At 37.5% G+C, this 27,751-nt stretch overlaps 1 protein-coding gene across 1 annotated transcript in view; it reads left to right on the forward strand.

Annotated features, from left to right (window-relative positions):
* The window catches only part of COL24A1 (collagen type XXIV alpha 1 chain), a 314,245-nt gene that overhangs the window by 88,700 nt on the left and 197,794 nt on the right, over nucleotides 1–27,751 (forward strand). Inside the window, exons 13-19 of the mRNA XM_059688981.1 lie at nucleotides 10,965–11,018; nucleotides 13,381–13,425; nucleotides 19,204–19,257; nucleotides 19,335–19,379; nucleotides 19,627–19,680; nucleotides 21,103–21,156; nucleotides 25,615–25,668. Of these exons, the coding sequence (XP_059544964.1) occupies nucleotides 10,965–11,018; nucleotides 13,381–13,425; nucleotides 19,204–19,257; nucleotides 19,335–19,379; nucleotides 19,627–19,680; nucleotides 21,103–21,156; nucleotides 25,615–25,668 (360 nt within the window). The remainder of the gene's footprint in view (nucleotides 1–10,964; nucleotides 11,019–13,380; nucleotides 13,426–19,203; nucleotides 19,258–19,334; nucleotides 19,380–19,626; nucleotides 19,681–21,102; nucleotides 21,157–25,614; nucleotides 25,669–27,751) is intronic.

Raw genomic sequence — 27,751 nt, forward strand, 5'->3', positions numbered from 1 at the left:
GTTTAAAACCTCATGTAATCAGTTATATATTAGTCAATAATGTATACTCATGCTTTTGGATATAAGATATAGCTCTTATCTCTTCCTCTCCTCCCTCCTACATGCCCTACACTGGACCAAAATCTTTACGGTCCGTTAACACTAGAGGACAGCCACAGGGTTCTGGATGCATTCAGTAGAACCAGCCTTTGAAGATGAGGAAGCCAAGACACTGCTAATTCATCCTTTTCACTGTCTGTGAAAAGAACTCAAATCCTTTCTCCAGAGATCTATCGAAATATGGTAGTAGACAGTCTGTATTGGCCAGGCCTCTGTTGTTTAATCTTCCCCTGAGGACATGCCTTTTGTTTATTTGTGTGTTTTTTTAATTGAGTTTAGGAAGAGCCCAAGGAAGAGGGAGAGAGAAACATTAACATGAGAGTGAAACATCCATCGGTTGCCACTCATACTCCCCCTCCTGGGGATTGAACCTGAAACCTGGGTATGTGCCCTGACCGAGAGCCGAACCCATGACCTTTATGTGTACGGGACGATGTGCCAACAAACAGCCACACTGGCCAGGGCTGGTCAGAACCTTTTAAAGACCATATTACTACTATTCTATTTTACATGCTTTATTGTCTTTATTTGAGAAGCTTCTTGGAACATATCTGATATGAGTCAGTTTCCTTAAAAGCATAAAACCATCCACTGATTTATAATAAAAAAGAAGAATGCTATTTTTAAAAAACAGGGAAAGAACAGAAGGAAGATTTGTATGTATTTGTTCACTTCAGGTTTTATATATATTACATAATTCCAAGTAGCTCCGTTTCCAATGCAAAGTTTTTAAACTTCATCCTGTAGTGCCATAATCAGGATATTTCTACAGTTGCTTTGAAAGAGAGCATTTTACAGGGCTCCCAGATTGATTGAGTCAGTACTCTCTCATACTAAATTGGCTATGCATATTTGTATGGTTCCATAGACCTAAAATACATGCCAGAACTAACTTGCCTGGATTGAAGATAAACATGAAATTGGAGATTGGGAGTTTTACTCTAAATAACTCTCAAACTGTTGTCAAAATATAGAGGTTTTAGCCATGGCTGGATTGGCTCAATGGATAGAGCGTCGGCCTGCGGACTGAAGGGTCCCGGGTTCAATTCTGGTCAAGGGTACATGCCCAAGTTTTGGGTTCAATCCCTAGTAGGGGATGTGCAAGAGGCAGCTGATCAATGATTCTCATCATTGATGTTTCTGTCTCTCTCCCTTCCTCTCTAAAATCAATAAAAATATATTTAAAAATATAGAGAGAGGTTTTCTCCCCCACTCCTCTCTCTCTCTCTCTCTCTCTCTCTCTCTCTCTCTCTCTCTCTCTCTCTCTCTCTCTTATGCAGGGGCCTGGGTATAGGTGGGAAAAAGGGAGGAAAATGGGAAATGGGGACATCTATAATAGTGTCAACAATAAAAACAAAGTTAAAATAAATATTTTGTAACAGAAAAATCAGGAGTTTTTCAGACCTGATAGGAATCGATTATTTTTAAAAATCATATTACATTTAAAGTTTGAAAAAGAGAAAAAAGTGTACTCCGTTTTCTTCCTATGAAAATCAAAATATCACAGCCTTACAAGAGTGAACACTCAACTGTGTTCTAATTCTAGAAAGGAGTGTCTCCTCTTCTTTTCTTTCACATCCTTCTGCTACAAAACTCTATTTAAAGGAAACTGTATTTTGGCTTCTAACTCCAGTGTTAGAATTTCAGGATATAAAACCCTTCTGTTAGACATCTGTTATTAGTTTCTATCTTTAGCTCAAGAGCATCTTAAATTTGTACTGTACAGAAGTATTTCATATACATACATTTTATGGAAACTTTGGAAACGGTGTTTTCTTTTGCCTAGGAAAAGGTTGCATTTAATTCTATCATAAAGTACTACTGTTGCTAGAGCATTAGGAAAACTCATTAATTTTTAAATGATTCTGCCTCTTTCAGGAAAAATGTATTTTCTAGATTCTGTTTTACTGGGTGTAGTTCATATTTGGCTAACTATAGCCTACCAAGAGCCCAAGACATTGAATTAAACCTACTTTCAAGTTTGGGACCGGTATTGAGAAGAGGACTACTCAATGGTGGGCAGTTGGTGATTTGGGGAAGGCTAGGCAGAGCCAGTTTTCATAGCTCTGCCAACAAGTGGAAATTCAGCCAGGCCGTTATTTTCAGGGCAGATACATTCAGAGAAAACATGGAGAATCTTGTAGGTTATCAAAACCAGGAATGTGAGGGTGTGAGTACAAATATGGCAGTGAGATTTGGCGTGGGTTTAGGGACTGAATTCTCTGTGTGGAAAAATGGCAAGAATAAGGTGAGGGCCCTTGTGATTGAGGGACAGGACATGATACTGTGTATCAAACCTGGTTCTTGCACACAGGAATAAGTGAGACTCCAATTCCTAGAACTGGAGTACAAGGTTGCAACCAAACCTTAAGAATAAGGCGGGGACTTGACTCTGAGAACTGAGGTCCAAATCATAGCTAGGTTAGCAATAAGCCTGACTTGATGCTAAGTGTCTGAGAATTGGACTAGAATTCCTTCCATTCCTCCCTAAGTTTAAAATTAGTCCCAACTATCAGGACATGGTTGGCCCTTGAAGTGCAGATCAAATTGTCCTACTGTGAGGAAAAGAAGGGGCCAGAAACTGGGTCATAGCAGAGTACTCCACACTGGAGCCTTTTCTTACAGTAATTGTGTTTCTTAAAGGATTTTAAAACACCACAATTTCTTGGTAATATGTATTCATATGTAAAACATGTAGAATTAACTTCTGGGGGTTTTTTGTGTGTTTTTGTTTGTTTGTTTGTTTTTAGTGTTTCTAATCCTAGATAAGTTAGTGTGATCATCTCTTTTCATGGCTTAGTCTTGGAAAAAAGTTGAATTTCTGTTTTTATTGGTAATGCCTATTTAGTGTCTATGCCTTTTATGATTATTTTTATCTATCTCTATTTTAGATCAAACATGTTGTTTCTAAATCTTCGTTCTTTAGAAAGAGCAAAATATAATCATAGTTAACTGTGGTATTTAACAACAAAAAAAGTTTGCATTGCTTTTATGTTTTTAAATTTTACAAATCTGGGCATTAGTATTTTATGACTATCTTGGTCCTCATATTTCTCTAAATATTTTATATGCAGTATTTTTTCTGATTTCTATGTAGAAGTTAGAAAATAATCCTTTTACTAGACTCCCTAAGCAATAACTTTCCCACTGTTTCAAGATATTTACTTATACTACTGAGTCTAGTATCTATGTGTGTTCTAAAATATTAACACACATATTTCCAGGCATATGAAGTCTGGAGTACTTCTTTTGTTTTTAGTGTTTGAAAACTATCATTTTTGGTAATAGTACCATTGTTAGACCCAGACAAAGAGAAAAATTTGATCTGGGATCTGCACCTTTGAAGGCCCTGGACATCATGAACAAATAAATGTATTTATTGGTAAGGGTACCCTTGTTCCTCAGGATCCGGCACTTATCATTGGCAAAATAACCCTAGACATCCACTTGTGTTACTATGTGTTAATTATCTATTTCTGTGTAACAGAGTGCCTGTTAGTGGTTTAAAAAGCAATAAATATATATTATTTCTCAGAGTTTCTGTGGGTCAAGAATTTGGGAGTGGCTTATTTGGGTGGGTCTAGTTTAGGCTTTCCCATGAGGTTATAGTTGAGATTTGGGGCAGGACTATAGTCATCTGAAGGCTTGACTGGGGCTAGGGGATCCACTTTGAAGGTGGCTCACTTACTGGCTGGCCATTTTGGCACTAGTTGGTGGGAGGCCTCACTTCCTCCTCTTGGGGAACTCTCCGCATGCCAACTTGAGTGTCTTCATGGCCAGAGTAAGGGTTCTTTGGGCAAAGTGAACTAGCCTTAGAAGCTGCACACGGTCACTTCTGTATTAAGCTGGTCACATAGACCAGCCATTTTTCAAATGGGAAGGTACTACACAAGGGTATTAACACCAGGAAGTGAGAATCATGGAGGGATTCATCTTTGAGGCTGGCCACTATCGATAATAATATTCAAGCCTCAGAGAAATTGTTCCCCACATCTCTTGCTTATAACCTCAGTTCTGAATGCCATAGAGGTTTGTAGATGGTACCATTGCCATCAGTAGAGACAGGAACTCTCAAGATTTTGGTATGGGTTGGAGCAGGCAGTAACAGATACATTAATTAAGTTATCTAATTCTCCTTTCATTGCAATAGTCTCTTATATAATAAAGTACTTTTTCCTGGTAATACAAAGGTTCTATTTTCTTCTCTTTGTGTTCTCATGTATGGTTTCAAAGGTAATAGAATTAGTGCAATATTCGCAACAGCTGCACTCAAGAGACTGAGAACATTGTGCATTATTTAAGAAATCATATTACTCTTAAAGTTGCATTTCATAGGTATAGACACAAAACTCATGAAGCATGACAAAAATTCTTTACATTGGCAATGAGGCAGATAAGAAATATTAGAATTATTGTTTTAAATATAGATGTTTAATTAAATTAAATTTAAAAGTTTAAAAAGTGAATATAAAAATTTAGTTTAACTAATATTGATATTCATTATTATAATTTGAAACAAAAAACAAAAAGCAGCAAAAGTATTCAGAGGTGATTCACTTAAATTTTACAAATCTAGAACTAATGTCAGTAGTCTTATATTAAGCATCACCTCATAGTAAAAGTTGCATATAGGACTTTAGACTTTCTCTATTTAATGATTTAGTTACCCATTATATTAGTTTTCTATCTATTGCTGCATAAAAATACCACAACATCAGTGGCTTAAAACAACACGCATTTATTATCTCCCAGATTTCATGGGTCAGCAGTCCAGGTACTACTTAACTGGTCTTTCTGCTCAGGGTCATAAGCCTCCACTCAAAGTGTCAACTGGCTGCATTATCATCAGGAGGCTTGACTGGGGAATAATTTACTCCCAAGCCCATTCATGTTGTGAAAAGAAATCTTTTGTTGAAGGTCATAGAAAGGTTGTAGAACTGAGCGTCCTGGCTTTTTGCTGGCTCTTGGCTGTAAGACAACTTCAGTTCCTTTGGACTGTCCACAGTGCCTCGAGGTCACCCATAGTTCCCTGCCATGTGGGTACTTATTTTAGCAGGCTCAGAAGGGAAGTCAGTAGCTCCAGGCTGCTAAGATGTAGTCTTAGATGTTATAACACAATCACATCAGTTACTTCCTATATCACCTTTGCTGAGTTTTGCTATATTTGTTAGGAGAAGCAAGTCACAGTCTCACCCACACTCAAGGGAAGGGTATCATACAAAAGTGTGAACACCAGGGAGTGGAAATCATTAGGGGGTCACCTTAAAGCCTGTCCACTATACTGATAAAACCGTGGAAATGAGTGAGAGAATTATTCACAACTTTAAGAGAGCAAATGAAACCCCTGAAATGTCATTTTATATATATATATATAAAACCATCTGGCCTTCCAACCAGTAACTATGATGTGCACTGACCACCAGGGGGCCAGATGCTCAATGCAAGAGCTGCTGAGCTGCAGTGACTTGGTAGCTGTGGTTCTCAGGTGATGCAACTGGAACCAGAGAGGAGGTAGCCTGATTCCAGGGTGCATCACCCGAGAACCACCCTCACAAGACCCCTCGGAAGATGTCGGAGAGCCGGTTTTGGCCCAATCCTCACAGGCCAGGCTGAGGGACCCCAGTATTCTTTATAAAATAGCATTTTCTAATTGATCCGAACAATGAGAATGTATAAATAGGATTATGAATAGCACAGAAGCAATAATGCAACTCTGGCATGTCCATTAGAAGATATTACCTTTGTGAAATTGGCAAATTGGGCAAGAAAGGTAAAACCTCGAACTTTCCTATGGATAATCCTGAAAATGACCATTACATCTTGGTAGTGTGAGGATATTTCTAGGAGAGCATAGTTTGATTTTAGTTATGGCTATAGTTTTCCAGTAGATAAATAGGAGAGGAAAATTACTGCTTTATTTTGTAACACATTCTTTCAAGTGGAGAAAGAAATTGTATAAATTGTCCTTTGTGTTCTAAGTTCAAAGACAAAGTGTTTTGTCCTTATTCCATATTTCACAACCAATCTTTAAGATCATTTTTTGGAAATATATGGCTGCAAACATTAAGTTTTATTATTAAAGGAATATAGAACCTCCCCTGCATTAGAAAACAAAATATCATGCATGTAGTTACCAGAATTGAAATAACAACTGAATAAACAGTGAATAAGCAATAACATTTTCAATAGTATAAAACGTTGGCTTGATGTTCTTCAAAAGAAAATATATGTTCAATATATACCTAAATATGATTTTTGTGACATTAACTGTACTATGTTTCATAAAGCAAGAAAATATGTCTAGGTTTAGTAGAAAGTATTTTAAAAATTGATGACACAATTGTAGAAATAATTGTTCTTTGTGTTCTAAGTTCAAAGACAAAGTGTTTTTCTCATTATTGTTCCATAGTTCACAACCAATCTTTAAGGTCAACATGTAAGGAAGATAAAAATAATAAAACAAATGATCTCTATCTGGAATAGGAAATTAAAAATGAAACGTTTAATGGGTAATAAAGTGAGAGGAGAAATAATACATAAAACTTTGAAAAGTAGGTGTTATTCAGTTCAACTAAATTGTTTCAGGGGCAAAGTCAAGTTGAACTATGTATTTATTATAAATACCGGAGGCCTGGTCCACGAATTCATGCACCAGTGAGGTCCCTCGGCCTGGTGAGCGATCAGGGCCAATTGGGGGGAGGGGGAGGGGCGGGCTGGCCAGCCGGGAAACTGCGGAAGGTTGGCTGGGTGCAGGAGGTTGGCTGTGGGAGCACAGTGACCACCAGGGAGGGCAGCTCCTGCATTGAGCATTTACCCCCGGGTGGTCAATGCACATCATAGCAAGCGGTCGACTGAAACATCAGTCATTCAGTCGTTCAGTTGCTTAGGCTTTTATATATATAAATTGAACAACCAGAAGAACAAGAAGTTGAAATCCTATCTAATAAAAGAGAAAAATGGTAATTAGCGTACGACCGCTACCCTTCCCATTGGCTAATCAGGGCAATATGCAAATTAACTGCCAGCCAAGATGGCAGCCGGCAGCCAGGCAGCTTGAAACTAACATGAGGCTTGCTTGCTTCAGTGATGGAGGACTCCAACATTCCCCGCCTGCTGCTGCAGGCCTCTGAGCTGCAACTCTAAGCAACTATGTAACAAATATAGAAGCTAAACAAAACCCCAGAAACCTGCTTTAGTCCGCCTGGCTTCAGCCAGCAGGATCACAACATTGTAAGCAAAGGCCAGAAACCTACTTTCAGCAGCAGAGGCCTAAGAGCTAGAGCCAAGCCTCAAAGCTAAAGCTGGCCCAGAATAAAAGGGAAAAAAAAGAAAAATAGGAGCAGTTGGGAGCTTCAGTCACCCCCAGCCTGAAAACAGCCCTCAGCCCCTCACCCAGACTGGCCAGGCACCCCAGTGGGGACCCCCACCCTGAAGGGTGTGTGACCAGCTGCAAACAGCCATCATCCCCTCACCCAGGCTGGCCAGGCACCCCAGTGGGAACCCCCACCCTGATCCAGGACACCCTTCAGGGCAAACCAGCTGGCACCCACCCATGCACCAGGCCTCTATCCTATATAGTAAAAGGGTAATATGCCTCCCAGCACAGGGATCAGCGGAGCTGCGAGGCCTCCGGCACCGGGATCAACGTGACAGGGGGCAGCGCCCAAACCCCCTGATCACCCTGTGGCTCTGTGTGTGACAGGGGGCAGGGCCACAACCTCCCTATCCACCCTGCTCTGTTCGTGACAGGGGAAGGTGCCCCAACCCCCTGATCAGCCCTGCTCTGTGTGTGACAGGATGTGGCACCCCAACGCCCCCCACCCCCCATGGGCCCTGCTCTGTGTTTGACGAGGTAGAGCCATAACCTCCTCATCGGCCCTGCCCTGAGTGTGAGAGTGGCAGCGCCCCAACCCCCTGATCGGCCCTGCTCTGTGGGTGATAGAGGGTGGCGCCCCAACCCCTGATGGGTGCTGCTCTGTGTGTGACAGGGAGTGGCGCCGCAACCTCCCCATCGACCCTGCCTTGAGTGTGACAGGGGACGGTTCCCCAACCCCCCAATCGGCCCTACCCTGAGCGTGACTGAGGGTGGCATCACAACCTCCCGATCGCCCTGCTCTGTGCATGACAGGGGACGGCGCCCCAACTCCCCAATCGGCCCTGCTCTGAGCCCGACCAGGGGCTGCACCTAGGGATTGGGCCTGCCCTCTGCCACCCGGGAGCAGGCCTAAGCCAGCAGGTCGTTATCTCCCAAGGGGTCCCAGACTGCGAGAGGGCACAGGCCAGGCTGAGGGACCCCCCCTCCTCCCCGAGTGCACAAATTTTTGTGCACCGGGCCTCTAGTTAACATATAATTGTTTTTATGCTGGTTCTAGAAAGTAAAGATTTTATGGTAAGTGGAGAACTAATCACAGTTCTGTCCCCTCTCCCTTCTCCCTCTCCTGGGGGTGGGGGTGGGGTGAGGGAGAAATCAGAGTTTTGTGCTAAGATGAACTGGAGACCAGCTCTTCTCTCTAGATGAGGATGGGGGCTAATCAGTCCCAGATAGTGATACATCCTAGTCTAGGCAGCCCTGAGTGAGCCCCCAAAGATGTTTTTAGCAATCTGACTACTTGTTTAGATTGATTGTTTCTTCATTCTTAAGAAGATGTTTCCTGAGATAGAATCCACATATCATAAGATTCAACACTTTTTAGTGTACAATTCAGTGGTTATTAGTAGATCCAGAGAGTTGTGGAGCCATCACATTAATTTTAGAACATTTCCATCCCCTCAGAAAGAAGCCCTGCACTGATCTATTAGCACTCAGTCCCCAATTCTCCCCCACAGCACCAGCCCTAGACATACAGTGATCTGCTTTCTATCTCTATGGATTTGCCTATTCTGGACATTTCACATTAATGAAATTATGTAATATGTCCTCCTTGTTTATTATTTCACTGAGGTTTCTGGAAAACCTACTTGGGATCTATCTAAAAAGTCAGTCATCTCTTTCTTTTCAGATTTTATTGCAGTATTTTCCCTCTACTTTTTCCATTACCTGTGCATCGTAAATACTTTCAAATACCCATATTAGCTCATACTGAATAGAATGATGTATTGCAGATTTGTGAGCTTGTTGACAACAGAATTTGATTTCCAAGGACAATGAAAACAAAATGCCTTTCTGAACTTCAACTGACTTTGAAGAGAGTATGGCTACAATATGTTTGAATACACACATGGTTTTTGCATTATCCTCTGGTTACAGAATAAGAAAAACTGCTTGTAGTTAACTATGTCTTAGAAATAGCATACAGTTTCCATTGTTAAACCATCTTTTTATTTTTTTATTGACTTTTTTTATTGATTTCAGAGAGGAAGGGAGAGGGAGAGAGAGAGAGAAACATCAATGATGAGAGAGAATCATTGATTGGCTGCCTCCTGCACGCCCCACACTGGGGAATAAGCCCACAACCCAGGCATATGTCCTAACCGGGAATCAAACCGTGACCTGATTCATAGGTTGCTGCTCAACCACTGAGCCACGCCAGCTGGGTTAATCCATCTTTTAAACTTAGCCCATTCATGTTTGTACTAGTGAGCCAGGGACTTTTGCTAGTCTGTTAAACATATATTAATTAATACAGGATTGCCTAAATAAAGAGATTATAAGAATCTAAAATGTAGTTTATTTTTTGATAGTCTTATATGATTTTTTTAAATAAAAATTATTAAAGTGTTTATAATAAGTCTTATAAATCATTTTGTAAAGTAGCCTTTTAAATCCAGTGGTAAATCCTTAGAGAAAAACTGTAGTATATAAAATAAGAGTAACTGAGTTATGTCGTAGTAGAATTTGTAATGACTTTTAGTCTTTATAGTTTCACAATGTAGATTCTCAGTGGGCATCTGGGAAGCTTAATTGTCAGTGGCACTACATTCTGTCTTTGCAGTATTTATGTGCATTATGCCTTCCCCCAATGAAACTGCACTTTACTGGCTTTTTACATGTTGCATCTCATCTTGTGTTGGGGAGTTAAAGGAGTCAGTGTGGTAGAGCAGAAAGAGAGCTGGCTCTGCTGTCAGACTGACTCTACCCAGTGCTCAGTCTAGGGAGGCAGTGGTTCTCAACCTTCTGGACCTTTAAACACAGTTCCTCATGTTGTGGTGACCCCCAACCATAAAATTATTTTCGTTGCTACTTCATAACTGTAATGTTGCTACTGTTATGAATCGTAATGTAATTATCTGATATGCAGGATGGTCTTAGGCAACCCCTGTGAAAGGGTGGTTTGACCGCCAAAAGGGTCGAGACCCACAGGTTGAGAACCGCTGGGGAGGCTGCAGGTGACTTCACCTCTTGTGCTTTAATGTCCTTAACTGGAAAGTGAAAATATTAGTACTCATTGATTCGACCTGTTGTGAAGATGAAATGAAGTAATGTATATCCAATAATGTGTATAAGGCCCTTAACACATGGCAAGTGTGCTAAGCACATGCTTAGTAATATTAGCCATTTTGTTCTCTGTGGTGTGGGTATAGGAACAGCATGAAATAGTGGACATCGTGGATTTTTTCAGCTAGAAATCTTGGTTACGTTTCCTCTCATTCAATGATTCTTTATATAATAATGAACAAATTTCTATTTTCTCCAACTTAGTTTTCTATATATGTTATGGGGCATGTAAAATAATTTTTGTAGAGTATAGGGATATTATACTTACCCAAACCAATGAAGTGTTATGCAAAACAAATACACATTTTTGTTGCACTTCCATAAGGATTAGAAACTAAATATCTGTAAGTAAACTCCTTATCAGAAAGTTAAATTGAAATCTTTATCTATCTTGGATTTAACAACATTTCTTTCTCTTTCCCTGGGCCAGGGTTTTCCAGGTGACTTCGGAGAGAGAGGCCCCGCTGGTCCTGACGGTAGCCCTGTGAGTAAATTGTGATGGCCTAGTTTTGCAACCTATCAGCACTCAGACTGCACAGCAACTGTGCTTTCCCTCCTCATCACCGCATTCATGAATACGCTCTGTCGGTCAGACAGTTTCGATACCGCTGTGCACATTCCAATCTGTAATTTTACAACATGGGGAAATAAGCAAAAAATGTTTAATGGATAAACTGTATCTTGAGAGACAATCATTGAAATTATTTTGACCATGTTAAATGTCACCGCTCAAGTAAAATATTTGAACTATATGACCACAATATTGACTTGCATGTGTGTGGGAGAAAGGAGCCTTGTTAGTACACGAAGCTACAAGCAAGCTGCAGGTAAAACTTGTGTTTTTAGTGATTGCTCTTTTATACTCAATGTGTCATTGATTAACCTTTTGAGCATTTTATAGAGAAGTCTTCTCTGAAACTCAGATTAGGGAATCACCATTCTAAAATGTGTTATCAAAGAATGATGATGGATTGGTACTTTTTTGACACTAGGTAGAAATACCTTCACTTTTTGCCCTCAAGAAGCATCCAATAACTATCTCCCAATTTATGCCATGCACACATTTTTTTCCCCATAAAAGTTTAAGGTGAAATTAGAATCAACCACAAAACCCTTAAAGCCTAAATTAGGTATAGTTCCTATATTTAGACATAGATAAATTACTAGCATTTATGCTTAAAATGAAGTATTTGAAAATAGTTTCTTTTTTATTTCTTTTTATAAAGTATAGCTATATTAGCTTATTTAGTGAATTTAGTCCAAGTTTTATTTGTTATAATGGTGTCTTAAGTAGAGTGTTTACTATCTTTCTCCTGCCCATGATTCTGGGGAGCTTCCCATTTCAAGCTAATAAAGTAAGCATTATTTACTTTTTTCTTTAATATCGTTTATGTTCAATCATGCACCACCCAATGACAGGGATGTGTTTTGATATATGCATCGTTAGGTGATTTCGTCATTGTGTGAACATCATAGATGGCACTTACACAAACCTAAATGGCACAGCCTACCACACACCGAGGCTAAGTGGTGTACCACTGACACATGTGCGGTTCGTGGTTACTGGAACGCCATTGTGAGGCACACGACTGTACTTGCATAACTAGTGTGCAAGTACACTGGCATAAATCTTATTCAATATTTTGTCAGTAAAATGTACATAAAGTTTGTTAGGGTTGGACTCCTACAATATTTAAAACTTTTCTTTTTGAAATCTGTTCTTTGTTTAAAATATAATGCTTCTTGAGGAACATTTGAGTCTTTAAAGATCTTTAAAATGCAAGAATAAACTGGATATTTTCAGTTTATTAGTTTATAATTCTCTACAGTTTATACTATGCTGTTGTTTAAAAGCAATCTGAAAGTAATACAGATGCCCCGTTTTCCCCATTGAGCCCTTCCAGCCCACCCTTCAACAATAAAGATAAATTTAAAAAAATAATTAGAAAACCAAAAAAAACAAATAAAGTTCAACATCAATTTGTAGGTAAAAAAAAAATTTTGAAATGCAAAAAAATGAAGGACTCTTCTTGAACCTTGCACCATATAAATAATGTACCACTGACATGGAGTGGAAAAAAAATATCATAAAGACTGAAATGTGAATTCAAAAGACCATCACAAAGACCCATCACAAATCAACTGGAAGCCTTACTGTTGAGAATTTAAAATCTCATTTAAATAATTTAACAATGTTGGTAATTTCTTACATTTGTATAATGCTTTATGAAAATTTTCAAAATCTTTTGTATATATGACAATTTTAATTGTGATCTTTACAACAATGAGAACAAATATTTCTGTTATATGAGAAAACTCATATCTAGAAAATTTAAATAATGTACTTCAAAAGAGTTGATAGTGTTTTTTTCTTTTTTTAATTTAATTTAATTTATTTTCTTTATTGATTAAGATATTACATATGTGTCATTTTCCTCCCATTGCCCCCCACCCCCCAGCATTGATAGTGTTTTAAATCATCTGAAAAGGTTCTTCTAACACTATAAACTGATCAACATATGGGTTAGTTATATCTATAATGCTGATTACTAATGGGATTTATTTCCGTTATTAGATACATGGGAGACAGAGAGAAATCTATATCCTAGGCTGGTAGTCCTACCAGCCAAAGGCATGGAACCTGGAGCACTTTTGAAGAAAATAAACTGCCACCAGAGATTTGTACTTCTTAGGAGGATGCATAAGAGTAGGGAAGTTTTCGAAATTAGCTGCAGAAGTTAAAAACTGATATATTTTTTCCAATAAATTTTTGTCTTCATCTTTAGAAAATATGCTTAGTATTTTGGAATCATATTTAACCAGTTATGCATATTTCTTTTACTTAGGGACTTGTAGGTAGCATTGGTCCTCCTGGATTTCCTGGGCTTAGAGTGAGTATCAAATATCATCCTTCTTATAAAATATTTTCTTGTGTATTTATGTTTGTTATCTACCTTGTTCACATGTAATTTTCTAATGTAAATTAGACCAATAGCATGAATAAAAATATTAATTATACTTTATGATAAGCTGAAATAAATTTCTATAGATATATGTGTGCATATGTATTTATGCCTGTCATTAACTGTTACTTAATCTAGAACCTGTCTCTTTAAAAGTATAAGACAGAACAGCCATTTCTTTCCTTTGAGATAGTTTTTCTGATCATTTAGTCTGGATAGATGCATATAGTTCTGAGCAAAAAAAACATGGTAACTATAGACTTTATTTATGGAATAAAATTGAATAAATGCTTAGGAAAACTATCCTGAACAAAAGGTAGGAGCCGGACTTCACCAATGCCATTAAACATTTTAATATCAAATTTATTTATTATACTAAAAGTATAAGTGATATATTGTTTGTCCACTTAATCAGATTTTACACAGTGACTTCAACTCTGAGTTTCACGGGAGTGTCTGATGTAGGCAAAGCACAGTTTAGTATAAGCTGTTCTGCGGAGGCCAAAGCAATGGAGTCCAGATATGTAGCTTTCTGATAATTTTAAATTATTCATTAGAGTAAATAGACAACTACTTCTGCTATAGCTTCATAAATATATTTCTCCCAGCCAAGCTAATGGTTAATAACAGTGATATGAGTTGCAGATCATATATATATATATATATATATATATATATATATATATATATATATATATATGCATATACTGGTATTTAGAACTATATGCTTTAACATTCAATTGAGCTAAAAGCAAAATTGACATACTTTCTGAAAATAAGGAGCCTAATGAAAACAGAATCTTAAAAGTAAACTATTTATATCCACAGAAACACAGGCCGTGACCATGGGCAGAGTTAAGATTTTCCTTAAAAATCAACGTAGGACTTACTCTAACATATGAAGTAGATAATTAAGACTCTGGAATTCTATGCCATAATTTATATCTGTAATATTTTTAGCTTGAACTTGAACACTGGTCTTATGACTCCAATTTATTGGGTTATTTTCCCACCTTGCTACTCCAAGGCAGAAGGTAACAAAGGAATATCAGGAGTTCAGTTATTGGAACTATGGTAACAATCAACATAACAAGTTTGAACTTGGCGTTTTGGAGGGTGAGAGTATAGAACTGAGAGTCAGAGAACCTGAGAAAGTCTAAGACATTTAAACGGTTCTCTTTTGTGATACTAATATAGTACGAATAATAAAAATAGCAATAACGGCTCACTTTTATTTAGTATTTCCTATGTGTAATCCCATGAAAAATGTATTATATCATTTAATTCTTAGAACAACCTAAGACCACTTAGCTGATAAGTGTTGAGCCTGGATTTGAAGCCATGTGATCTACATCTAGAATCTAAAATTTACCCCTGGTGCTGCACCACCTTCTCAAAACTTGTATTACCTTAAAATGTATATTATCTGTCACACACGATTTTATTGGGCTTCATGAGAAGCTCTATGTCGGCGGTTCTCAACCTGTGGGTCGCGACCCCTTTGGCGGTCGAACGACCCTTTCACAGGGGTCGCCTAAGACCATCCTGCATATCAGATATTTACATTATGATTCATAACAGTAGCAACATTACAGTTATGAAGTAGCAACGAAAATAAATTTATGGTTGGGTCACAACATGAGGAACTGTATTTAAAGGGCCAGAAGGTTGAGAACCACTGCTCTATGTAAAGGTGGAGCTCAAAGGACCTTTTTTTTTTTTTCTTTCTCAGAACTTAGAATCAGGTTAAACCTGTAGGTGGTAGTCAGTGGCCTTATCAATGGGAGAGAAAAGGAGCAGGGGAAGGAGGTCATGCCTTCATTTAACCTGTTAGCATTATGTTCGTTAGCTCAAAAGCTGCCATTATTACTCTTAAGATTAAGACCAAAATTCTTAGCGTGGCCTAACATGTCTAGACTTTGTGTCTTGTCTGCATCTTTGAGAACAGTCTGTGCACTAACAAAGCTGTTCATTCTCAATTGTCATGCAGCCTGCCCACTAGAGGGCCTTTACCTAGTTTGTCTACCTGAAACCCTCTACCTCTACTTTTCTGCTTAATGGTTAACTCATTTCTTTTTTTTTTTTTCAGTCCAGGACAGAGCACAGTGCTTGACACATAATAGTGCTCAGTAAAAATAACTGCATTTTCTGTTCTTTCTCTTTCTCCACTCACCCTTTGGTAAATTGGAGAGCTTCTACAGAAATTAAAATTGCTAATGACACTAACAATCCTATATAATAAAGAGCTAATATGCTAATTAGACTGAACAGCAGAACAACTGTCTGGATGACCTTCTGGATAAAGCCAGGGCTGCGAGGGCCAGCCGAGGCAGGCGGGGCTGTGAGGGCCAAGCTCCTTGCACGAATTTTGTGCGTGAGGCCTCTAGTCACCTTTATAATCCTCATCTCTTCTACGCTGATATAGATGGTGTTGTGCACTTTGCAAAGTACTTTCTCATACATATCTATAAACTAGATAGAGCAGTATTACTCCATCTTTTTTTGTTTATTACATTTTAAAATTAAAACAATATGAACACCTACTACGTGTCAAATGCTAAACTAGATGCTAGGCCTAAAATATGAACAAGTTAATATTCCTGGTTTTGGCAACAATTACAATATAATCGCATAGAAATGAAAATGAGCAATATCATACCATGTGGTTGCTGCTGTTATGTACTGAAATAAAGCCACTGAGAAAGGAGCAGTCTGTGTTATCGCAGAGATTCAGAGTTGGCTTCACCAAGGAGGCAACCATTTAAGCTGTGTCTCAAAGAATGTGCACGCGTCGGGCCCAGTAACAAAGGGCTCTTGGAAAGAAGAATGCTGTTCAAATGCACAGAGAGGGGAGTGTTTGGGAGATGAAAAGTGGAGTAACAGGATTGTAGCCTAGGAAGTGTGGAGGGATGTGAGCAGAATGGAGGGAAGTGACATTTTGAAAGGAAAAATGCAGAACTTCTGTATTTCATAGTAAATAGTTTACCTGCTTGCCCAGAACAGCAGCCTCTGTTTTATCTCTCAGGTGTTCCCTTCCGGCAAGTATAGTTTCTGACAAGTGATGATATTGATTTTTCTAAATTATTTTTTCCATGTAGCTGATTGTTATTGTCATTTGTTTTCTTAGTTAACGACAGTGGTTTTCTCCTGTGAGTGTTGGTGGGTATGGTAGAAAACCCGAATGTGGAACTTATAGTCTTTCCTAAAATGTGCTCACTTATCTGAACTCTAATTGGCCAGTGGCTGCTTTTTCATATAAGGAACCTATTCTTGGGTCTCTCTATTTATTTTTTTACTTAGTTTGACCGAAAATTTCCCTATTTATTTATCACTGTGTGGGAGGCACTTCTACTTCTGTTGCTATACCCCAGGCACTCTTAGCTAAGCTCCCATGCATGGAATTATTTAGTCTTTCTACTTCATCTTCTCATGGAAGAGAAGGGTGAGAGGGAGGGAGTGCTGCAGGACCTTAGTTTATCCTTGTGGAACTGAAAACTGCTCTTAACTTATCATGGATATCATTCAGAAGACTATAGTTTTTTAGGAGTAGGATTTTCCACAGAACTTGTGACATGCTACAGAATATTTGATGTTTCTTAGAAATTTTTATACCCATACCATTTTAATTTTCTATTTTACTAAGTCCATTATAATGTTTATGTTTTTGATATCTTCCAAAACTTACTATTATTTTGTGATTTTTTTAGGGTCATTAAAAAGTTAAATAGGATGTTATGCATACAATGTTACATTTATCTGAAGATGCCAGACTATGCAAAGGAATAAATTTCCTGAAATAAAAGTTAAGAATATTATATTGTCTGTAGAAAAAAACAATAGGATGACAAAGAATTATTTGTTTATAAGATATTTCTTTCCATACTTACACAAGTCTAAACAGAGATGTTTATTGAATTTTTAATACTATCATAAGTTTTAAATCTGTGAACTTTGAATAAACTAGCCTCTGTAGTTAAAAGAATAATTTTTCCTATTGACAGAATTTGTCAATGGTGTATTAATATTGCATATCTGTTTATTAAATTGGAAAGAATTACTCTTTATCTCTCACATTTCCATACATTTCAGGATTAAGCATGTTGGAAATAATTTCTCTTAATTATATTTTATAGATTTTAGGACTTACCCAAAAGTAAAGATGTCATATTTTTCATTCTGAAATCTGAATTACATAAATGTAGACTATTAGAAATGCTCTATTATGTTGGGAGATAGAGTTCTAGAAATCACTGTTTTTAATTTTATTTTTAAAGTTGATTACTTCCTCCAGTTTTCAGTCTATGCTTTATTTTAAAACTATTATGTTGGACCTTGGAGATAATAAAAAAAATTAAGTAGAACACAGTTCTGCTCTCCCAGAGTGCACAGATTAGGAAGACAAAAAAGAAAAGAAAAAAGTGCAGTGCAATATACTCAGTAGTGTAGAAGAAGGGCATTCCAGTAGAAGTAACCATATCTTCAAAGGCTTGGAACATGTGATAAGGGAGAGCATTTCAGAGAATGGAAAAGAGTCCATTGTGGCTAGAATGTGGGATTTGGAGGAGAGAGAAGTAAAGGGGAAGCAGGGACGAATGGAAGGAGATGACACCGAAAGGGTTGGTAGAAGCCTCATGAAACGCAGGTTCACAGGCCATGGCCACAGGCACTCATGGGAGAAGCAGAGCTAAGAACCATAATAAGAAATAAAAAGAGAAAAACACCATGAGAGGCAAACAGAAAGAATGAAGAAAAAGCAAAGACAATGGAGCAATAAGCAAAAGGAGTCAGGGGGAAAAATATAAAAGATAGAAAAAGGCAGAGAGAAAAGAACAGGAGGAAACCCAACAGGGACAAATGAGAGGCCGGGGTGGGGGAGTGGAAAGGGAGACGGTGAGAAAGAGTAGTAAGGGCCCAGGGTGCTATCCTAAGATATTTGGATTATAACAAAGGGGCAACATTTTCATTATTGTCACAAATACACCTTTAAAAGTTTGTTAAAATTTTGAAATCATAAAAGAGACGTTAAACCAACTTCATCTTTCAGGATGGATGATGATATGGTAGCAGGCACAGAGTGGTGGCAAAAGTGAAGGTGCAGTGACACAAAAATTATATCTGTTCCCCAAACTGTCAACAGATGTCCACCATTTTTTCAACTCTTGTTTTCAAATACCCTTATTGTTGCTATTGTCCTTTGTCTTCTAAGATACCATGTTGAAGAAGTTTTTCTAACTTTCTTGCTTTCAAGAGATGATAGTGGTAATTATGTTTTTAGGGAATCTTGCATTGGAACATTAAACTAAGAACTTTGACACTGATGACTATATCTTATTCATATTATGCTCACAAATGTTAAATGATAAATGAATGAGCTAAGCCCAAAAGATTAAAGTTATTATCTAGTTGGAAAAAATATTTCCAGATGAATGTCGTGGACATTAAGTATTATAGGAACTCAAGGAAGAGAAGGATCCTTGTGAGTTAGACCACTCTGAGAACGCTTCAGGAAATAGGATGGACTTTACTAAAGTTTGGAAGATGGATATAATTTTTAAATATGGAGAGAGCAAGAGGTTGTTGAAGAAGAGTGCACATGTGCTTAGTGAGATAAACTGTTCTCGGATAATCAATTAATTAATTTTACCGTATTCTCTTTCTAATCTTTGTGGATATTTAATGATACCTTTCTTTGTTATTGCTTTTCAGGGCAGTGTTGGCCTAGTGGGGCCAGTTGGACCTTCTGGAATTCCTGGCCCAAAGGTATGGCTCTATTTGCCTAATGGATATTTACCTTTAATGTCTCTATGATGTCACAAAATGTCACTTTCATTTTCCAGGGTCTTTCAGGAAATAAGGGCGTTCCTGGAATCAAAGGTGATAAGGTGACTTAAATATTTACATTATCATAGAGATAATTTCTTATCACATACCTTTTTTTTTTCTTTTGAGCCAACACAACTTATAAAATACTTTATCTTAATATATGGGCTCTAATCTGTACTATCAATTATATAAATTTTCTCAGAAGTAGGAAAATTGAGAAATTATTTCTTTGTAATTAACATTTGCTTCCTTATAATATGGCCATGTTTGCAAAGCTTAATCGCTTCTGTGAAATGTGCTCTCCAGGGGGAACAAGGCGTGGCAGGGGAGCCCGGAGAGCCCGGGTATCCTGGAGACAAGGTAACTGGTTTTTACCATTAGCTTTAAGCCTGTGAAAAAGTACAAGCTCTTTGAAAAGAGTGTTCATTATCTGAACCACGTATTTTTTGTTAGGATATGATATCAATCTGTTTTCACATATCTTGTTTTCAACCGTTTGCTCATTTTTAGAATACTTGCATGAATTCTTTTTAGTAGTTTATAAATACAGTCATGTGCTGCTTAACGACAGGGATACATTCTGAGACGTGCCCGTTCGGTGATTTCAAACCCAGGTAGGATAGCCCAGCGCTCCTAAGCTCCAAACCTGTACAGCGTGTTACTCTCTGAAAACCCCAGGCCAGTGTAACACCGTGATCAGAATTTGTGTATGCAAACATACCTAACATAGAAAAGGCACACTAAAAATATAGTATATAAAATGGAGCACACCTGTGTAGGGCACTTACCATGGATGCAGCTTGCAGGACTGGAAGTTGCTCTGGTGAGGCAGTGAGTGAGTGCTGAGTGACTATGAAAGTTTAGGACATTACTGTAAACTACTGGGCACTTTATAAACACTGTGTACTTAGACTACGCTAAATTTATTAAACAACATGAGATTAAATCAAGCAGAAGAGGAAATAATGCAATCAAGAGATTCAGTGAACAAGATATATGCAGCTGCAAACCTATTTTTTATAAGTAGAAAGAGTTTACTCTAAAATAATGGTAAAATTTTAGTATAGTAAATACATAAACAAGTAACAGTCATCTGTTATCATTATCAGGTAAAACATATTGTACATAATTGTATGTGTTATACTTTTATACGACTGGTGCACAGTAGGTGTGTTCACACCAGCGTCACCACAAATGCGAGTAATGCATTGTGCTATAATGTTATGATGGCTATGACATCATTAGGAGATAGGAATTTTTCAGCTTCATTATAATCTTACTAGAGGCCCAGTACATGAATTTCATGCACTCGGTGTGGGGGAGGGGGGGTCCCCTCAGGCCGGCCTGTGCCCTCTCGCAGCCTGGGAGCCCTCAGGGAATGTCTGACTGCTGGCTTAGGGGAGCGGGCCTAAGCTAGCAGTCAGACATCCTTAGTGCTGCCGTGGAGGCAGGAGAGGCTCCCACCACCACCGCTGCTCTCGCCAGCCATGAACCTGGCTTCTGGCTGAGCGGCGCTCCCCCTGTGGGAGTGCATTGACCACCAGGGAGCAGCTCCTGTGTTAAGCATCTGTCCCCTGGTGGTCAGTGCGTGTCAAAGCGACTAGTCATTCTGCCATTTGGTCAATTTGCATATTAGCCTTTTATTATATTGGATGGGACCACTGTGAATATATGTAATCTGTTGTTGACTGAAACGTCATTTTGTAGCACACGACAGGAGAGGCACATATGCCTGTTGGGCATAATAGCTTTTCTCTTCCCCCTACTATTCTCTCCTTTCAGGGCACCACTGGTTTTCCAGGACCACCAGGCGTGAGAGGGAAGCCGGGACCTTCAGTAGGTTTGAACTTTGCTTTGCTCTTTCTGATTAAGGGAATGCACACCATGGCATGAGTCGTGAAACTTGGTGTTAGTAGAATATAAAAAGTGTATATAAGCCTACCAGGCTGGAATTTTCTCTCTTCAGGTTTAGCATATATAGCTAATCCCTCAAGTTTTCTGTTCATATGTGTAGACTTTTGGATCTCACCTTCTCCAGCCCTCTTACCTTAGGCCAAAACCAAAATTCTGTGAGCCCTAAAGATTTTGATTGATATATCATTAAACTAAACAATGGACTTTTAAGTCAGAAAGTATAAAGTACTTTAAATGATAATTTAATTTTCCCAAATATCTGTTTCATTAAGAGACATTCTGAAAAATAGATAACATGTCATACTCTCTTTGAGTCCAAATATTCTAGTTCCTTGTCTTCCCCCCCACCCTTCTACACCAATTAGTTGAGAAAAAAGGATACCTTATATTGTCGTTAACATGAAACCCAACAAATGATAAAACTAAAATTACTGAATAATTATAATTATTTAAATAAAATGATTAAAACATGAGTTAAAAGTATATCCCTGCAGGTTAAGATAACAAAAATGACCATAGCTAACATTTACTGGGTGTTTACCAGTAAGGACCAGGCGCTAGTCTAAGAGCTGTACCTCTAATTTAATCCTTACGACAATTATGTGAAGTTGGTACTGTTATTATTCCTGTTTTATAGATTAGGTAAACAGAGGCACGGGGAGTTAACTCCCTTGCTCAAGGTCCCACAGTTAGGTGGAAAACCTAGTTAATCACTTAAGTCAGAGCCCATGCTCTTAGCCGCTGTCATACTGCTGTAGGATTAAACATTTTGAAATTTAGTATTTTAATATTGATTACAACTCTATGAAGGTGAAGGTGATTGTAGATAGAAAAAACAGATATAACATTATAATTTATTGATACAACATTATAATATACATTCAAAAAGGAGTGTTGTTTTCCTAATTCATCATGTTCTCCCTAACTCCACCTTCCCCTCACAGTATTATTTTTGCATCAAAAGAAGCAGCATTAAGTTACAGAGCTTTATATACCACATTCTTTTTAAAAAAATATATTTTATTGATTTTTTACAGAAAGGAAGGGAGAGGGATAGAGAGTTAGAAACATCAATGAGAGAGAAACATCGATCAGCTGCCTCCTGCACACCCACTACTGGGGATGTGCCCGCAACCAAGGTATATGCCCTTGACCAGAATAGAACCTGGGACCCTTTAGTCCGCAGGACAATGCTCTATCCACTGAGCCAAACCAGCCATGGCTATATACCACATTCTTTATAACTTATGTCAGTGGCAGCATTTCATATACACCTCTCAGGTATTATTTAATCCAAAGAACAATATTTGGTATCTATTTGTCAAATGAAATGTCAGTGGTGAGCTTTGCTTTTACTAGTTCATTACCCTGAACACTCAGGATAAACCCAGTCAGCCATGTACCCAGCTTGTGCCCCAGAGTTGAATCTCAAAACTCCGAAGTACATAAATAAGAGGCATGAGAACAGGTCACGAAACTAAAAAAAAAAAAAAAAAGCTTCCATTTCTCAAGGGTACTTCTAAATCACGTAATCTGGCAAAATAATTTTTTATTTTGTATAATGTGAGGGCTTTCTAACTTTTGATCATAATAAAAGGAAGTGGTACAGCACAGTTTCTAAGGCAAATACTAAGTAATCAGTGATACCAATATAGTTCCCTTATGCTTTACAATTAGGTACTTGGGAAAATGAGAGTTAAGTATCTTGCATATATAAAAAACCTTTTTAATGTCTTCTTACTCTTTGATTCAGTTTATATTGATAACATGTTTATGGGCGTGAGGGAATCACTGATCTGAGAAACAGACTTAGATTTTAGTCCCAGACCTAATACTGACCTTTCCGACCTTGCATTTAATCACTGTGGTATCCAGTTTCTCGTCTGAAATGAGAGTCAGACTATCTCATAGTTAAGGTTCCTTGCAACTCTGACTCTGATATTTTCCCATCTTAGCAATAGTGCTTATTAATATTTCTCTAGGCCTACCTAAAGAAAAGGCAGAGAGGTTGTTTCACCTTTAACACATTGTCTTAAAACCCTTAATTTTTTTTCCTGGAATAAGTTACTAGAAACTCTAGTGCGATTCTTTTAGGGCAGTGATGACAGGGGTATAAGATGGTAAGGCTTTAGTTGCTCATTTCATACCTTTCTATACTAATCTAATAAAATTTTTTTAATGTCAGCAGCAATTACTTTGGTAGGTGATAATTGACCATCTCTTGTTTTATCAAATCTTTAAAAAATATATTTCAGATTGAAGATAGGGTAGAGATTTATGAATTAATATTTGTAAAATGACCTTGTCTTTAGACTCACACTTTAGCACTTGTTTGTATCTTATTAATATAAAAAATTATAGGGGTTTGACCTGGAAACTTTCACTAGTTATGGAAGGAAAGGCACCTGTTTAATGAAAAATTGCTTTCGCAGAATCAGCTATCATATTAGTAACAAACTATACAAGTTAGTGCCTACACTCCATCATTACTATTGTAAAAAGAATGCCTTTTATATCTCTTGCTTTTTATTTTATGTTATCTAAGATTTTGCTGTCACTGATATCGTTTCCAAATGGATCTAAATTGTAACATGAAAGAATATTTTCAAGATTAAAAGAAAGTCCTGTTTTGGAAGGTTTTTTGCATCCTGGAATAGGAGCCCCTTTGCTCTGCAAATGCTTAAAAACTAGAGAAAACTACCACTCAGAGGGTGTTAAGAAACTTTCTTTCCTTGAAACAGAGAAAACAATTATATTATAGCATACCGTATATCCTTTCTATTTTTTAACCAGAAGTTGTCATTTTTAGAGGTTTACTTAATCATTACTGAATTCTCTAAAAGGTACTTGAAAATTCAGTTTTTATAAATGAGAATTGACATCCAAGGAAACTTGTAGTTCAAGGATTTTTAAAAATGAAAAATGTATTTGAATAAAAAATAAAATTATTTCACTATTTATGTTTTATATATCTGGTTGCCAGTCAACTTTTCTGAAAACAAAAACCTAGGGTAGAATGCTAGTTTTTCCTCAAAGCTTATATATTTAGCTTCTTGTTTGGATGTGGCCACTAGAGGGCCCCAGTGAGAACTCAGCTCCATCTCTAAGAAAGGTACTTGTCATTTCAAGAATTTAAGACTCCTAGGTACTGATGATGATGGATTGTGATTTCATCTATTTAGGAGGACTTAACTGAACTCTTGCCTAATATTTTATCATGTTTATCTATATTCAATTTTGTACTGTTTTATATCCAGATTACCAGCACTATATGAGTGGATTTAGTACCGATGGAACACTGTGCTTTACTTCTGGGCATGTGGATGAACCTATATTGTATATTGCAATTGTACATAATCTGAAGTCCAATTTAAACTCACGTAGAAATTTAATATGACAAAAATAATGAATTTTATAGTTTTTTTTCTTGTGAAAACAAGGTATTAGTCTACTGGCCTTTTCCATTCTGTGCTTTTGTCTCTTGAGAGCATTGCTAGCCCTCCCTGGTTTCAGGCTTTATCCACATTTCTCTTTCCTCTGACCTTCCTCGCTAGCCCTGATTGCACATTGTATGTCTGAATGCCGGGAAATGGCTTCGAGCTACTGAAACCAAATCCTCAAATTTTTAATTAAAGGATCAAAATAATCTAGAAATTCTGTGCCTCACCCAGGAAAGGAGAGAGGATGTGATGGGAACGCTTAATAGTTACAAAACTGGTTCACATTTAATGAATGCTTTCTATGTGCCAGGCTCTGTGCTTAGCACTTTACTATATTATCTCTCTTAAACCTCACAGTGACTGTGTAAGAATATTAGTAATGTTATTATTATTATTCTGTTTTATTGATGAGAAAACGGAGACTTGGAGAAATTAAGCAACAAGCATTTAAATCCATGTGATTCTGAATTACTTAACCAGGACTCTTCCAGTGTCAAAGGAGAGAGAAGTTTTCAGAGACAGTTCTGGGGCTGTGATTATTTACGAAAGCAATTTTTCATCTACATTTCCCTACACTGTTGAGTCCAAATTTATTGCCTTATCTCTGGGTAACATGTACACACACACACTTTTTTTCTTTATTTGAGCCCTTAAATCATTAAATTGTTTGTATGCCTAACACTAAAGAATAAATGTATATCACATCCAAACACATGTTATTTAAATACATTCTCTACAGTTATGGTTACAAATGAAGTCTTTCTGAATAGCAGTTACAACTTTGTTTGACAGTATATTAGTGTTGTGTGCTGAGATGTCATTACAACTTTGTGTGGCATAATATATTGAGTGCTGTCTGCTTACCATGTGTCTTTTTCCCTTTAAATTGTATTCATTAAATTAATGTTTATACTTGTATTTCCTCCCTACCCCATTTTAGGGCAAAACAGGTGACCCAGGACCCCAAGGACCATCTGGCCTTCCAGGACCAGAGGTAAAATGTTGGTGGAAAGATGATAAATTTGGGGAAAAATAGTAGAAATTACATTTGATTGATAAAACATGTTTTTACATAACAGGCTTTAGAAAGGTTCTCTTTAAAGTTTACATCTTTGCAAATAGTCTGGATTAAATGTTTTCTTTTGTGTCAGGAGATATGTGACAGTTACCCCCTAAAAATAAAAAATAGAAAGGTATTATTAGCCACATTATAGTCCTGATTCTATCACAGCTGTTTTATTTGTTCTGCACAACTATTAATCACACATACTTGGGGCTTGTTCAAATTTCAGGACATACTAGTAAACTGCACTGAATTTTTAATGCAAAATGCTTCCAGTTTTGCTATATGCAGATATAATTTGGATCCCATTCCTTAGAATAAGTACAATTAAGTCTGTGGTACGTACATCAAATTTACTGTGTATTTTTTGAAATTTTGACTTTGGCTTAATCTTGATGTACAATGACTCCCCCCCCCTCCCCCGCAAGCCTACAACATAGAACATAAAGTTCTGAGGTGAAACATTTGAGTTTTTAAAAATCACTTAATGAGTCAAAGAGATACATATTCCAGGAGCTAAAGCTCCTGAAACTCACTCTAGTTCAGAAATATGTCAAAATATATATTCATGCAGGGTGTCCCCCAAAATGTATACACACTTTAATAGCTGAGAGCTCAACTTTGAAAATGAAATGTATTTTAATAAACACTGCCTGTGTAATTATTCAAAATGGGTGTATACATTTTGGGGGACACCCTATATACACATGCTAGTAGAAACACACACATACACATACATCCAATTCCGAGTCATGGACTTAGCAGTGAAACTGAGAAAATGAATTTTTGGCTTCAGAATACATAACTCAGAGCAATAACGTTCCCCCAGTGTCGCAGCCATGGGCATTGCTCCTAGGAACTCTGTGTGGATGCCTTTACACTCTCTGTGTAAACTGTAAGATCTAGTTACTCCACAGCTGTCTTTCAGGGTTGACTGGTTTCTTCAACAAATATCTCTCCTTATTTATTGTCAAATTTAAAACATGTTGTATATTTATAGTTCAAAAATCTAAAAAAAAACTACATTGTGTACCTACTTTTATTAATAGGGAGATGCCAGGAGGTAAAACACAGCACTATATGGATGTCATCATTCTGGGAAGAAGGAAGTTATGAGTAATTAAAACAGTTACTAGTGGGTCATTAAAACAGTAACTAAGAGACTAATATAAGTTCATATCTTTTATGAGCCTGCATTTTAAAAATCATCTGTTATGCAAATCTTCCTGGAATGAGTTGTATTTACCTGTCTTCTCGTACTGAGGATACAGAACCTAATTTACCTTTTATTACCTTTGAAGGCTGTTCTGATGAACATGGGTTGTTCTGTTGTAACTTCAGTTATGGATGGTATGCGTGCTAGGAAGGACGGTGTCACATCCTTTCTCTTAGAGTGGTTTTGAATCACTTTCTTTTTTTTATATATAAAGTCAGGTTAAAGGATACATGGGCCATGTTTTTACTTAATACTCGGTCTACCTGGGATGTTTCCTTTTCTCTGTTGCCTTTGAGACTATGATTTGCAGTCACCATTCACAGCACTGTTGCATTGTCTTTGCCTTCAGCACTTGTCATGCAGGGTCCTGAGCCCTGACTTAGCAAGTCTGTGACCATTTGTCCTCCTCACCTGTAGTGCATTTTCTCATGGGGCTGAAGACATAACCTATGCCTTCTCAAGAACTGATGCAAGGTTGTTTTGGGAAGCGGGGCCTAGTCCAAAGATTGTAACTTCTTGATCATAAGAATAAAATATGTCGGCAATCATATACTAGGCAACACTTTTTATCCAACGTTAGGCTTTTAAGAGAATTGCAGGTCCAAGAATTTAAAATTAATATGTTTAATATTATAGCAAGCCGGGAAAGTTTCTACTTGTACAGTACATGAATTTTCTCAGATAAAAGGTCTCCTATGTTGTGCTGAATTTAGGCTTTATCCTGTAGGCAATGATGAAAGATTTTTAAGCAAGGGAAAGAAGTGATTGGACTTGTGTTTTTGACTTATGTGTAACAGG

Source organism: Myotis daubentonii, chromosome 3, assembly GCF_963259705.1.
Source record: "Myotis daubentonii chromosome 3, mMyoDau2.1, whole genome shotgun sequence".
NCBI classification, from domain to species: Eukaryota; Metazoa; Chordata; class Mammalia; order Chiroptera; family Vespertilionidae; genus Myotis; species Myotis daubentonii.